Raw genomic sequence first — 12731 nt, forward strand, 5'->3', positions numbered from 1 at the left:
TTGCATACAATGAGTTAGCTCCTTCCTAATGTCCTCATTCTTTCTCCTCTCTCTCTCTCTCTCTCTCTCTCTCTCTCTCTCTCTCTCTCTCTCTCTCTCTTCTCTCTCTCTCTCTCTCACACACACACACACACACACACACACACACACACTGAAATATATATATATACATATATATAGTGAGATATTTATATACCTATATCTTCCTGCTATCATTTCATTTAATATTTACAAAAACCTAGAAAGCAGCTACTGCTGTTATTCATCTCAGATTAGATCCTTAAGAACAGCGGCTTTAAACAGCGTGCTCCTGCTTACACACTGGCTTACCATTTTCATACCTGAAGAGTGATCAGAATATGTTGCTACTCAATAGTAAATTATTTTAAAGGCAATGGAAAGTAGGAAGTAGCATTATGACAATGGGTGGGAAAAATCATTAGTCAGTCAGCTAGCCACGGAGTCTTAAGAAGGAGGAATTAAGGCTCTAAGAAGGTAGCCCGTGCAAGCGTCTCCTGCTCTAGACAGAAATGTCCAGATGACAAACACTCAGCAAACCCTACCATTGTCTGATGCACCTCCTGGGGTGGCTAAGCTCTCTTCTTTTGACAGCAGCTCTGAGCTTCAGCAGAGAGGGCCCATGCCCACTTCCAGGCCCTGTGGTCAGGTGAGGGACCAGCCCTGTCCTCACGTGTCCAGACCTAGGCCAGTACCTGTGACCTGTTGTCTAGCCACAGTGGTTGGCTGTACATGAGCACATTGACCCAGGAGTTCAATCAGAGTCCTTTATTCCTGCTGGATTCAAGCTAGGTAGGGCGTTCCCTGAGTAATGATAGCAGCCATATTTAGGGCTCTAGAGAAGATCGAAATAGCAAAGAACGGAGCCGAAAGTATAGGAGCCAGTGCGGGCCAGGAATTAAACAATCCACAATTCTATTGCCCCGTATCTCAGTTACATACATTAATAAAATCGTTTTCCAGTCTTTTAAGTTGAGTTTTCTGATATTTATAGCTTAAAGAATCCAAACTGGTGTAAATATTGGTACCAGGAAACGAGCTATGGGTCAGGTTAAAGGGGGTTAAAATGCGGAGGTGGCTACAAGGAGGACCTCATCTTCAGATAGGGAGCTGGCAATATTGTAACCTAATTCTAAAATAACTAAATTAACCCTGGCTATACTTCCCTCAAGCTTGCACCACAGCAGCAGGAGAAGCAGGGACCTTTGGTCCCAAAACTAATGGGAATGGTTTTTATTTTTTGAGACATAAAGAAGATTCTACCAAAAAATGCTAGTTAAATTTTCAAAAAGAAAAAAAAAGTAAAAAGAAAAAGATTCCTGTTTGGAAAGAAAAAAATCTATGGTGCTTGGAGACAACAGCACCAAAGACTGAGAAACCATTTACCTGAATATTAACATTACAGGTTTGAGAAAGCCAACAGGTTTCTCAGTCCTATCTGAAGTTGGAGCCGTCGGGAGCACACTGCTGTGAAATGCTTAACCAATAGCTGCAGCCTCTGAGGCACCACGTGCGGCCCACACCAGCACCTGCTCGTCTCCTGCCATGGTAGGATGTCTTCATATTCAGTTGTTGGTGTGGGGCCAATGGACATATCCGGGGCTTTTCTGTCCTACGCCGTGGAGGCCAATGTGTGACTTATTAGTCATTTAAATGTCGAGCATTCCTCTCTTCCTTAATATATTAAAGTCTAGAAAATCCCACCTCCATCTCTCTTTAGGTGCCCTCTGCCAACATCTTAAGATAAGAATGACTCCATGCCCCTCCCTAGCAGTCCCAGTGCCTCCCTCCCTAACAGTCCCAATGCTCCCCCTCTCTAGCAGTCTCAGTGCTCCCCCTCCCTAGCAGTCCCAGTGCTCCCCCTCTCTAGTAGTCCCAGTGCTCCCCCTCTCTAGCAGTCCCAGTGCTCCCCCTCTCTAGCAGTCCCAGTGCTCCCCCTCCCTAGCAGTCCCAGTGCTCCTCCTCTCTAGCAGTCCCAGTACTCCCCCTCTCTAGCAGTCCCAGTGCTCCCCCTCTCTAGCAGTCCTAGTGCTCCCCCTCCCTAGCAGTCCCAGTGCCTCCCTCCCTAGCAGTCCCAGTACTCCCCCTCCCTAGCAGTCTCAGTGCTCCCCCTCCCTAGCATTGTCAATTCTCCCTTTCCTAGCAGTCCCAGTACTCCCCTCCCTAGTCTCAGTGCTCCCCCTCCCTAGCATTGTGAGTGCTCCCTTTCCTAGCAGTCTCAGTGCTCCCCCTAGCAGTCTCAGTACTCCCTCCCCTAGCAGCCTCAGTGCTCCCCCTCCACTGCCTTTATTCAGATAACAACCTCAGACTTCCAATTTGCACTCAAAGACATCATCCATTCACTACTTTCGATCTCACACCTGATTGCTGCTTCCCCTGAATCCTAGGGCACATTTTCTCTGATTTTAGTGAAACACCCAGTGTTCTCACTAATTGATTTCAATTTTGTCGTCACTTTTTGTTGTTTTTCTTCAACACAAACTCAGATATACCTTCCTGTTTCCCTTATCATTTGGTGAACCTGAATGACAATGCCCTGGTCAACAGGATGTGAAGTGACATGTCATTAAAACTTCTTTCACTCAGACTTCTATTTCTTTCCCGTTTTGGGGGGAGATATGAGGGTGTTCTCACATCTGGCCATGTTATTACTTCAATATGAAATGTCCCTTGGATATTTCTAGGATCTAGGCCTGGTTGCCAGGTGGTGGATTTGGGGAAAACCACTGGGACATGAGAGTTCTGACTTAGTTGTTAGATTAATGCACAGCAATGGATTCATAATTTGATGACGTAAATAGGTCACTGTGTGCCCTTGATGCCCTTGGAAAGGTGCATCTTCTGTCTGAGCCTTCCTTGGTCTCAGCTTCCTGGCTGCCACGAGGTGAGCAGCTCAGCTTCACAATGCCTTCTCCTCCACAAAGTTCCAGCCCAGGACAGTGAAAAAGAATGGAGCCCACAGCACATGGGCTGAAACCAGGATTCAAAGGAATACTCACTTCTGTAAGTTGTTTCTCAAGCACCTTGTCAAGATGACAAAAGTCTCCATTGTAAGAGTGGGATAGCCATCTTCCTGACTTCTTAGGGCGGTCATGGCACACTGAATTAGGTTTTCATTGAAGGAGCTGCTAAGATTCAGCTGGAGGTTGTTTGCTACTTGGTTAATGTCTCCTGCTTTAGACATAATCCAAACCCCTCCCGTCAAGCAGTGTGTTACCACACACAACTCTCCTCCCCCCTCTTCTCTCTTTCTCTCTCTCTCTCTCTCTCTCTCTCTCTCTCTCTCTCTCTCTCTCTCTCTCTCCCCGCAATGTGAATTTTCTTTTGACCTTCCATGCTGTCTCTGGAAAATGAATCTCATCTAACAATTCAGTTTTCTGTATCTTCAGCTTTATGTCAGCTTTCAACTAGAGACTAGAGAAGCAGTCTGTAAGACCAATAGGGCTGTGGCTATCGCTAGGCCTCAAGTGAGATCATGCACTGCCTGACCACCTGACACCTAAGCTTCCTGAGATGCCCTGTTTAGGGGACTGTCCACTACCATTGACTCTTCTTCCCTGGAGGGTTCTCTTCTTTTGTCTTCCATTCTGCTCCTTTCCAGCTTGTCCAACCTCCCTTACCACCTCTTGGTCTTCTTTTCAATTTCTCATGTGTTCTAGTCCTTTCGCTATCTTCCTTCGGACCATATATTTCTTCCTACGTTATCTCCCTTAGGAGTTAATCTCATCTCTCCTGTGTCTTTGATAACGACCTTATATACTGACACGTGTAAAACATATCTCTTCATTCTACATGACTCCAAAACCCCACGTCTTCAATAGGCACAGACAACTTCCACCTTCTTTTCCACCCACTCTCACATGTTCCTCTTCCTCTATTCCTTCACCAGTCAATCTCCTTCACTGTAAGCCTGGGTGGTCCTCTCACCCCTCCAATAACTATTCATAATCACGCCTAAAAATGGCTTGAATCTTTTCCATCTTCTATATGACTCCTGATACCAATATTTGCATTTTAACACGTTACTTAAAGGCACCATAAGCCCTGGATCTGTACTTGTTCTCTTGCAAATCATTCTGTAGACTTCCCTGATACAAAAATCAGTTAGTATCCCTTCCCTACTAGAAACCCATCAATGGCTCTCCCGCAGCTTTGAAGAAGATCTCTGTCTCTTCTGAACTCAAGGCATATCCATCCAATTTCCCACTGGACGTGCTCACGCTGGCTTCCCAGGTTGTGAATCTAGACTCACCCTCAACAGATCTGCCATGCTTTGAGTCTGTGTTCCTGTGCTGTGCCCAAATCAAAAGTCTATGAGCAATGGAACTTTGAGCCCTCTTCCTAGCCTTCCCAGAGCTTTGGAAATCCTTCCTATTTAATCAAATTCTTGAATTTGTCAACATTTCTACTAACTCAGAAATATCCATAATTTCTTTTTTATTTATTTTTATTTTTTTTATTATCCATAATTTCTTATCCAGAACATCTAACTAGCCTCCTCTTTCCATCTTGCCTCCCCTCCAAAGCCTTCTGTAAGCAGCAGGATGTTAAAAGCAGCAGTAAAAGGTTCATGTGGTTGTGCTTAAAAACTCAGCGTCTGCTCTCAGCAAAGAGAAATAGCTGTGATGGAAGGCTGATCCTCATAACAGTAGACAGAACATCATAAAGAAAACTTGAACAAAAAAATGAGACGGTGTAAGGGGCTGAGCAGGGAGGGTAATCAGACACACAGGACAAGTCCAGAAGTGATACTTCGGGAAGACTTGCGCGAGCAGAAGTATCTGGAATTAGTACAGGACACATGCTGCTTACTCGGCAACATCCCGCATTGGAGCAGGAGTGCACCTTGCTGCTCTACGCATTGCCACAGGTTGTGGCGCGTTTAGGTTTTAAATAAGTGTTTGGTGAGTATAGAGACAGCTGAAGCTTTCACTTAAATTGTAAACAACCCAACTTTGTGTAAATTGCGTTATTATAATCTAATGAGTTACACATTGGCATCTATTCTTGGGACTGCTAAAACTCCAAGGCAGTTAAAATGAGCCGGGTAGGGTCCTGACATGTTTCTGTTGTGTAATAGCTACCAAGTTTGCCTCACACCTCAGAAGCCCGAGAGGACAGCACAGTGGATGTATCCCCTGATCCCACACGGGGATGTACCCCACATGGGGACTTTTTGGCTTTATCATACACGTAGCAGCAGTTGGAAGGCTGAGAACTAAGCTCCATGGTTCTGCACCTTTCCATAGGCAAACTATACATATCCAAATAAATACAAAATACCCAGATTTGTAAAAATGAAAACAACAAAACAAAACAAGTTTAAGTTATGAATAGTGTATCTCTGCTGAGCAGAAAAACCACAGAAGATCCTTTTAAGTGTATTGTCTTGGGTTGTAAGTGACAGGATTTGATTCTGGAAAATAAATTATTGAGAGTCATAGGCTAATGGTTGCGAGTTGAGAATACTCTTTTAATTGGCAGCAAAATCTGATCTAAAGAAGATCTACCTGCTGTGCCCATTAACCTGTTTCACTACATAAATAGGCTATGCTGCACAGCAGCAGGAGATCGTTGAGTCCTGCATGAGGCAGCAAATGTATTGTTCTTCTAAAGCTAAAATAATTCTGACTTTCAAGACTTGAGTGACTCTAAGAGTTTCGAGTACCATTTTCCAACATGTGCCCAATTCTGTTATCTTGGGTTACATAAAGCTCCATAAAGTGTGGGGTTTGACGTTGGCAAAAATGAAGCCTCAGAAACACAGTTAGATTCTCTAACTGCAGCAATTCTAAGCTTCCTCTCAAATCTAATTTAAAGATGGTGTCCATGCCATTGCACTATTGCCACAGCCTGGGCATTGTGGGCACTGGAATAATTTGTCGTAGCTTCTGCTTTTCCAAATACTTCCTTATCCTCACTTCTAACCTCTATAATTTCTCATACTTTATATATATTTTCATCTAACAGTTCCAAGTAGCACGTGCCTTCTGGGAGCAAAGATTGCACACTTGCTAGGACATTGTGCACCCTGTGCTTGGATATGGAAGCGCCTTCACACACATCGTTTCTGAGTCTCACAATCACCCTGTAAAGATTCCATTTTTAGTCACTCTGTAGCCCCGCTGAACTATATCTCACTTTGTAGCTTAGGCTGCCTTTAGCTCATGAGAATCCCCTTGTCCCTCCGCTCCTGCAAGCCTCCCTATACGATTCTACAGAGACGTATGCTATTCCTCCCATCGCACATTTGCACAGACTTGGCATCATTTGGATAAAGTTCCATGGCTGCCAAGGGGCGTGATTAAAGTTGAACTCAGGAACACACAGATCCAAAGGTTGTGTTTCCCTAAATATTAGGGGCAAATAACTGGCCCACGTACCCATCTCACTCTCAACCTGTGCAGTTGAAAGGACAACCCTATTTCTCTCACCGTGCAAAGGAGAACACACAGTGTTTCTCTCTAAAACATTCTTCAGTCATTTGATCCTGCTTTTATGCTTCTGTAAAAAGTAGAGAGGCTATCTCATATTAAAAGAGTCAACTCTGCCGCCATATTTTTTTTTAATTGTAATTTTGCTTGGGGGTTTTTATTCTTTAAAAAAAAAAAGATAAGTGATTGGAATTGGACAAGCTTACAAATAAATACATCAAAGTCATATAAGCAATGTTCACCCACCTTTTAGGAGCATCGTGTACATTTATTGAAATTATTATATGAGAAAGAGAAAGGCTTATATCTCAGAACGACAAAGCAGAAAAGGATAGAGGGGGAGATAGTTAATGATTTTAATGATTTTAAGGCCCATTAAGATTAGAGAACTCACAGAAGCACCCACCAGGTGAAGGGTTTATTATCATGGCATCGTGGGGTTTACTAGCTCATACCTTTCAACCACAGCAAGTCATTAGCAGTGAAGGATGGCCCTCCGAAGAGGAATTTTATTTCAGTGATGGGGTGTTATGAACAAGACAACCTAAGTTTAGGAAAAAACATTAGTAGCAAGCGCTAGTTGAGTTAATCAGTTAAAGACAAACTGTGCCCTTGGGAAGCTAAATAAAAAAAAAAGCAACAGTAAAGCTTACAGAACTTAGCTCGTACAATTTGCCTTGAAGGCGGAAGATTGGTTCCCTGAAATAGCAAAGAATTATACGCTTTAGTTCAGGAGAAAAAAAAAATAAGGTTTTAAAAGAAAGTCTGTTATTACATCTTCTCCTTTCAAAACAATGGGAAAAAAAATCGTCTAGAGCGGAGGTTTCAATTTGTTCAATAATTGTACCTCTGCGTTTAAAAAAAGCTTAAGATTCATCATTGTTTTGACTTGAAAAGAAATAACAATGCAAATATTCATTATCACATAAGACATAGAAGAAACAGCCAACTGCCGGAGTTAAGACAATCGCTGCAGAGCGCTATTAGTCAGAGACAGCTGGTCAGCCCCCAAACTCAAGAACTCTAGTGATCAGACCACCTTAGCAAGTAACATTGCCAGTAACTGGTAGAAATTTGGCATGGCAGAGATTAAATCCAACACTGCCTTCTTTTCTGAGCTGCCCCTTCACTGTTACCAAGCTGTGCGAACGTGTGAACTAGCCAGCAGCACCCGGAAGCCCATGCAACTTACCGCATTTGTAACCTTGGACTGCCACGGATTCAATGTTAAGTTAGTGGTAAGAGAAGCAAGCGAAAGAGGACACAAAGAGTCTAACGCAAGATTCATAGCAAGGAGCAGGAGTTACATAAGGTGAGGCGGTGGGGTTAACTGCCGAAACAGCCGAAACGAAATGCAAAATTCGTTCCAAAAACTCGAAAAGCAAAAAAGAAAAGAAAAGGCTGCATCTTAAGCAAAAGCTACGTATGATTAATTTGCATTTAAAAAATTGTCAGTCAAGCAGTTTAGTTCCAATGCTTTGGGGCATGCATGCATTGGGTTGCTTACATGGTTCCTACCTGATTTCCAAGTGTGCTTTTCTTGTGAACCTGACTGCTCCTCTGCTGAGCACTGAGAAAAGCAAAGGAGAGTGGCACTGAAGAAACTCAGACGTTTTTTTCTGCACAAGTAACAGACACTACAATACATTACACACTTAAAAAAAAAAAAAAAAAAACCCTCAAGGCAGAAGTCATAACAAGAAGCCAGGTCCATCTGATTCTGGAAGACAAAACAACCCAATGGGATTTCTCATAGCAATTAGCAACCAGAAACAAAAATTATAATTACTCCATGTGTTAAAAAAAAAAAAAAAAGCAACTGCAAAACTACATTAATACAAACGGGTTGGTATGGGGTAGGGGCTTCCCACAGCATGCAGAATAATGGGAATGAGCATCAAATTAATGCTTATGGAGTATACACTATTTTCTATGCACTAGTGATCTTAATTTACACAACCCTGGGACATGTATTCTATTTCTGCTCAGCACCCACCTTTTCCACCAGTGCTGCTCTATTCAAAGGCCAAAGCCAGAGTCCTTGCCATAGGTTTCAAGGCCCTACTCAAGTGATGCCCGCTCTCTGCCACTTTGATGCAGATCTTCTTCAACTCACTCATTGGTGATGTCCAGTCGCCGTGACTTCTGCCAGAGCCACCCAGCATAGCCCTACACAAGAGGCTCCACGCTGATTTGCTGCTCTAAAGCTATTTCTCCTGTACTCTGCAAGGCTCTTACTGTCCCTTCAAAGGTTCGCCCAAATTTATCTTTCCAGTGAGTCCTAAATTGGCCGCTGTTTAAAAGTGGGTTCGTGCTTTCTTACAGGGAACCCCCCATACCCGCCCTCTGTTCCTCGTGGTGACATTTCACCTTCCAGTCTGCTGTAGCTGGTCTTGTGTTTGTTTGTGCACACACACACATGCCCCTCCACATCAAACTGGAAGACACAAGCCGTTGTGTCTATTTTGCTTGCCGCTCCATCCACGGGGCCTACGCAGGGCCTGGCACAAGCATGGCCGCAGAGGTATTGAATGGAAAGTTCCATGGTGGTGTTGTCATCGTTCCCCGGCTTTGCACAGAAGGGAGGGTTAAGGTCGGTTGTCACCCCTACCAGCTTAACCCCCAGAGCCTACACTCTTAAGTGTGCTGATATTCCGGCTCTCGGAAGAATGGATGCTCTGGCTCAGGGCTCCACAGATCTATCATAAGAAGACCCAACTCCTCTTGGGCAATTCTGGCAAAACTAGCAATTCTCTACCATCTGTCAGGTCATCTAAGGTTTATAAGCTGTGTTCAGAGAACAATGGGGTGATCTAACGTAGAGAAGAGGTGGATTAAAATGATAAGCTGTCTACTTAAAGCATCTCGATGGTATGGCTCAGTGGCAAGATGGAAACCAAAACCCCACTTAGTTGACTCTCTTGGTCTTCTTACAGCATTCGTGTCCCCTCCGGGGCAGAAGCACCAACCAAAGAGCATGCTCGGGCTGGACCTAGGCCCCTACACACAGGTAACCTACGGGCTTTGGATCAATTCGCCCTAACCAGGCTGCCTTGCCTGGCCTCAGTGGATGAGGAGGATGAGCTCAGTCCTGATACGACTTGATGTGCTGGGGTGGGTTGGTGAGTGGGGGCTCCCTTTTTCTGAGACAAGGGTAGGGTGGAGGGGGCATGGGGAAGATAGTGGGAGGGAGGGACCAGGAGGACAGGAGGAGGAGGGCTATGATTGGAATGTAAAGTGAATATATGAATTGAAAATAAAATTTAAAAACCACAGTTAGAACAGTTGCTCAAAACAGCAGCTTTTAGCAATCTCCCCTGATATATTTAAGCTGCTTGTCTTCACTCAAACTCACAAAAACCATACACTGCACTCAGCTGAGGCTGGGCAGGGTGGGCAGTGAAAGGTAACACTGGTCGCTGGAGATATTTTGTGTGTATGGTTTTTTGTTTTGTTTTTGTTTTCATTAGTAATTTACTAATTTTAATTTCTTTCCTGCTTTTGGCTTAGTTATATAATTTTTAGCTAAATGCCCAATTCCCTTTACTTCCTCTCAGCCATTCCTTTGAGGGATACAGTTCTGTGTTTTGTAAGCAAGGGTGTAAAAGCCAGCATGGTTTTGTCTGTGGCCCACATGTCCACACTGCCCTCTGGCTGCCCACCTACCCTGGCATACTGGGTGTCTCAAATACTTCTCTCATTGAGCTTAGAATCTCTCTCCTACATTGTCTTTCCAAAGCCACCTTCCCAGAGGCCTCCTGGGCTCATGTCTGCTGCAGTGTGCCTGTGCCTTGGGTGGTGGCCAGCTTCCAGTATGTGCTCTAATTAGTATGATCACTCAGAAACTACAACGGAGCCAGAGTGAGCATTTTTTATAAATTCCTGTAGGCTTTACGTTACATATAGATTCCCTTAAAAGAACACAAGGAAGAAGAGAAGCAGACTGTAGGGAAGAATCTGACCTCACGCAGCACTTGGCCCCATGGGACCACAGCTTCTCAGTTGACTTCATGCAGCGCTTGGCCCCATGGGACCACAGCTTCTCAGTGGTGAAATGTGAAGGTGTGAATTCTTAGGGTGGGTGTGGGAGGCTCAGACAGAGAACAGAGGTGGACTGAATGAGTTGTTTCTTGGCCCCAGGATTTTCTCTGTCTGGGTGGTTAGTTTTGGCTTCTGTTTGAGGTTTTCTGCAGTGTTAGTGACTGAACCTAAGACCTCCTATGAGGTAGGCAATGGTGCTTTCACTGATATACACATAGCCTTCTTAGGCTCCTTCTAGATCCACGCTTCCTTGAGATACAACATTCCTACAGAGCTTATTAGCAATCTCGGTTAAAAGGCATTTCCACTAACAGAGTTTCTATAGAGAATAATTTTTGTTTACTATCTACAATTTACCCAGTTACATAGGAAAAGTAGATTATTTATGAGCCAATCTATAATACTAGGGTAATATAAACACTATTTACCGTTACTTTGTGCCCAATGAATAACTTTTTTTTTTTTTGAGCAACTGCTCCTGCTAGTTCCAATACATGAGTGGAAATTATGTACATAGGTTCACACAGTTGTTCCATAAGTAATAAAAATGTAAGCTATTTAATTAGACTATACCCATTATCATAACTCTTGATAACTAAATTGGTGAATTATTTAAGAATGTTTTCATAGTAAAACATATGGACTGTTACACAGAAAAACCCTGTCTTCAAAAACTAAAAACCAAAAACCAAAAAAAAAAAAAAGAAAGAAAGAAAGAAAGAAAGAAAGAAAGAAAGATGTGAAGCACTTAAGATAATTTTGAGTTCTTGGATAGGGATATATTTTTGGATATGGATACTTATTTGGTTAAATTAGATATATCATAAAATATAATAATATACAATGTTTTAGTAGTTTGACATAAATCAAATATTTTAGTGCAGCAACCTTAAAAAGAGGTAGAAATAAATAATACTTTTAGCCAAAAGTATTAGTTCAAATGAGTGATATATATGTGTGTGTGTGTGTGTGTAATATATATTAGGTACATATTGCATTTATACACATATAACAAATAAAAGACAAGCTTTGTTAAAACAAGAGAATATATTAGAGAGAGAGAAAGTCCTGTTTTCAGATTTGGTATAAATTACCTCTGCTCTTAGTATATATGTGAATGTTTCTTGTTAATACTGTAATTTCTCTATTACATACATGTCACTGTGCAAGGTTTTGCCAAATACTACAGCATAAAACTATGCTGAGTTTATTACACTTATGCTTGAGATGTAATGATGTGTAAAGTAAATAAAAAGACATTGAAATTTTTATAAAAAGTAAGAGTCTATTAGAAGCCATCCGACCAACCAAACAGAAACATGCTATCGCTTCTTCCTTGTGCTCCCTCTGTGTACAAAGAAAAGACAGAAATATCAGAAGAGTGTGTCAAGGAGGTGTGTGAGCATTCATCAACCAAGTTCCAGACATGGCAATTGCTTGCAACACTCAGAGACAAGGGGTACTAATTCAGTCTGCTGTCCTGAGATTTGTATAGGAAACTTAAAATATAAATGTTAACACAAGAACACATCCACTGTATCCCACAAGAATAGAGTGTGGCAAAGCCAGGTGTGAAAAGGCAAGGATTCAGGGAGGCTGCAGGCACAACTTCAATGGTTTTATTATGGACTCAGTTTGTAAAAGACCTTAAAATCCTTCTAGACAAATACGTATACTTTAGGACTGGTTTGGAGAATTTGGCCATCAAAGAACAGCAGATAGCATTCAGTGTTTCTAAGCCAGAAAATAGTATGACTGAAGAACTGTTCTTATAAAAATTACTTCCCCAAAATGGGCAGTATTGACTGCGAAGCCAGAAGAGAGGAGACAGCCAACTCACACCAGCTCCCTCACATGTTGGCGTCCTCCTCAGCATCCAAAATCAAGTCAAGTTCCATCTGTGGATTCTGACTTCTGAGGAACCTCCAGGTATCTCTCCTTGCCGTGAGCCCAAAGCCTTCAGTGTGCGCCCATACTGTGTAAACAGGCTAGTGTTACAGGCAGGTCATTACTGTGTGTCTAACAATGCCTGCTCTTAGGTAGCTGATGGTGTACCATATGTAGGTACTTCTCCTCCATGTTGCCATCAATAGCATCAAACACAAAGCTTGAGGCAGTTTCTTAAGAAATATGTTTTTAACTTATTTATTTGGGAGAGGGGTTGCATGCCACTATGCGGGTGTGGTGGTCAGAGGAAAATGTGCAGGAGTGATTTCTCTCCAGTCATCGTCTGGCCCT

The 12731-nt window shown here is 42.8% G+C and overlaps 1 protein-coding gene across 5 annotated transcripts in view; it reads right to left on the reverse strand.

The window, feature by feature from the left end:
• Positions 1 to 12731, reverse strand: part of Dnm3 (dynamin 3) — a 448546-nt gene that overhangs the window by 250386 nt on the left and 185429 nt on the right. For 3 of the 5 annotated variants that reach the window (XM_051147697.1, XM_051147695.1, XM_051147698.1), the window contains exons 13-14: positions 7971 to 8022; positions 7122 to 7151 (exon numbers count right to left, since the gene is read on the reverse strand). In XM_051147697.1, coding sequence (XP_051003654.1) covers positions 7122 to 7151; positions 7971 to 8022 — 82 coding nt within the window. The remainder of the gene's footprint in view (positions 1 to 7121; positions 7152 to 7970; positions 8023 to 12731) is intronic. The other 2 variants (XM_051147696.1, XM_051147700.1) reach the window with 1 other exon arrangement.

This window comes from Acomys russatus, chromosome 6 (assembly GCF_903995435.1).
Source record: "Acomys russatus chromosome 6, mAcoRus1.1, whole genome shotgun sequence".
Lineage (NCBI taxonomy): Eukaryota > Metazoa > Chordata > Mammalia > Rodentia > Muridae > Acomys > Acomys russatus.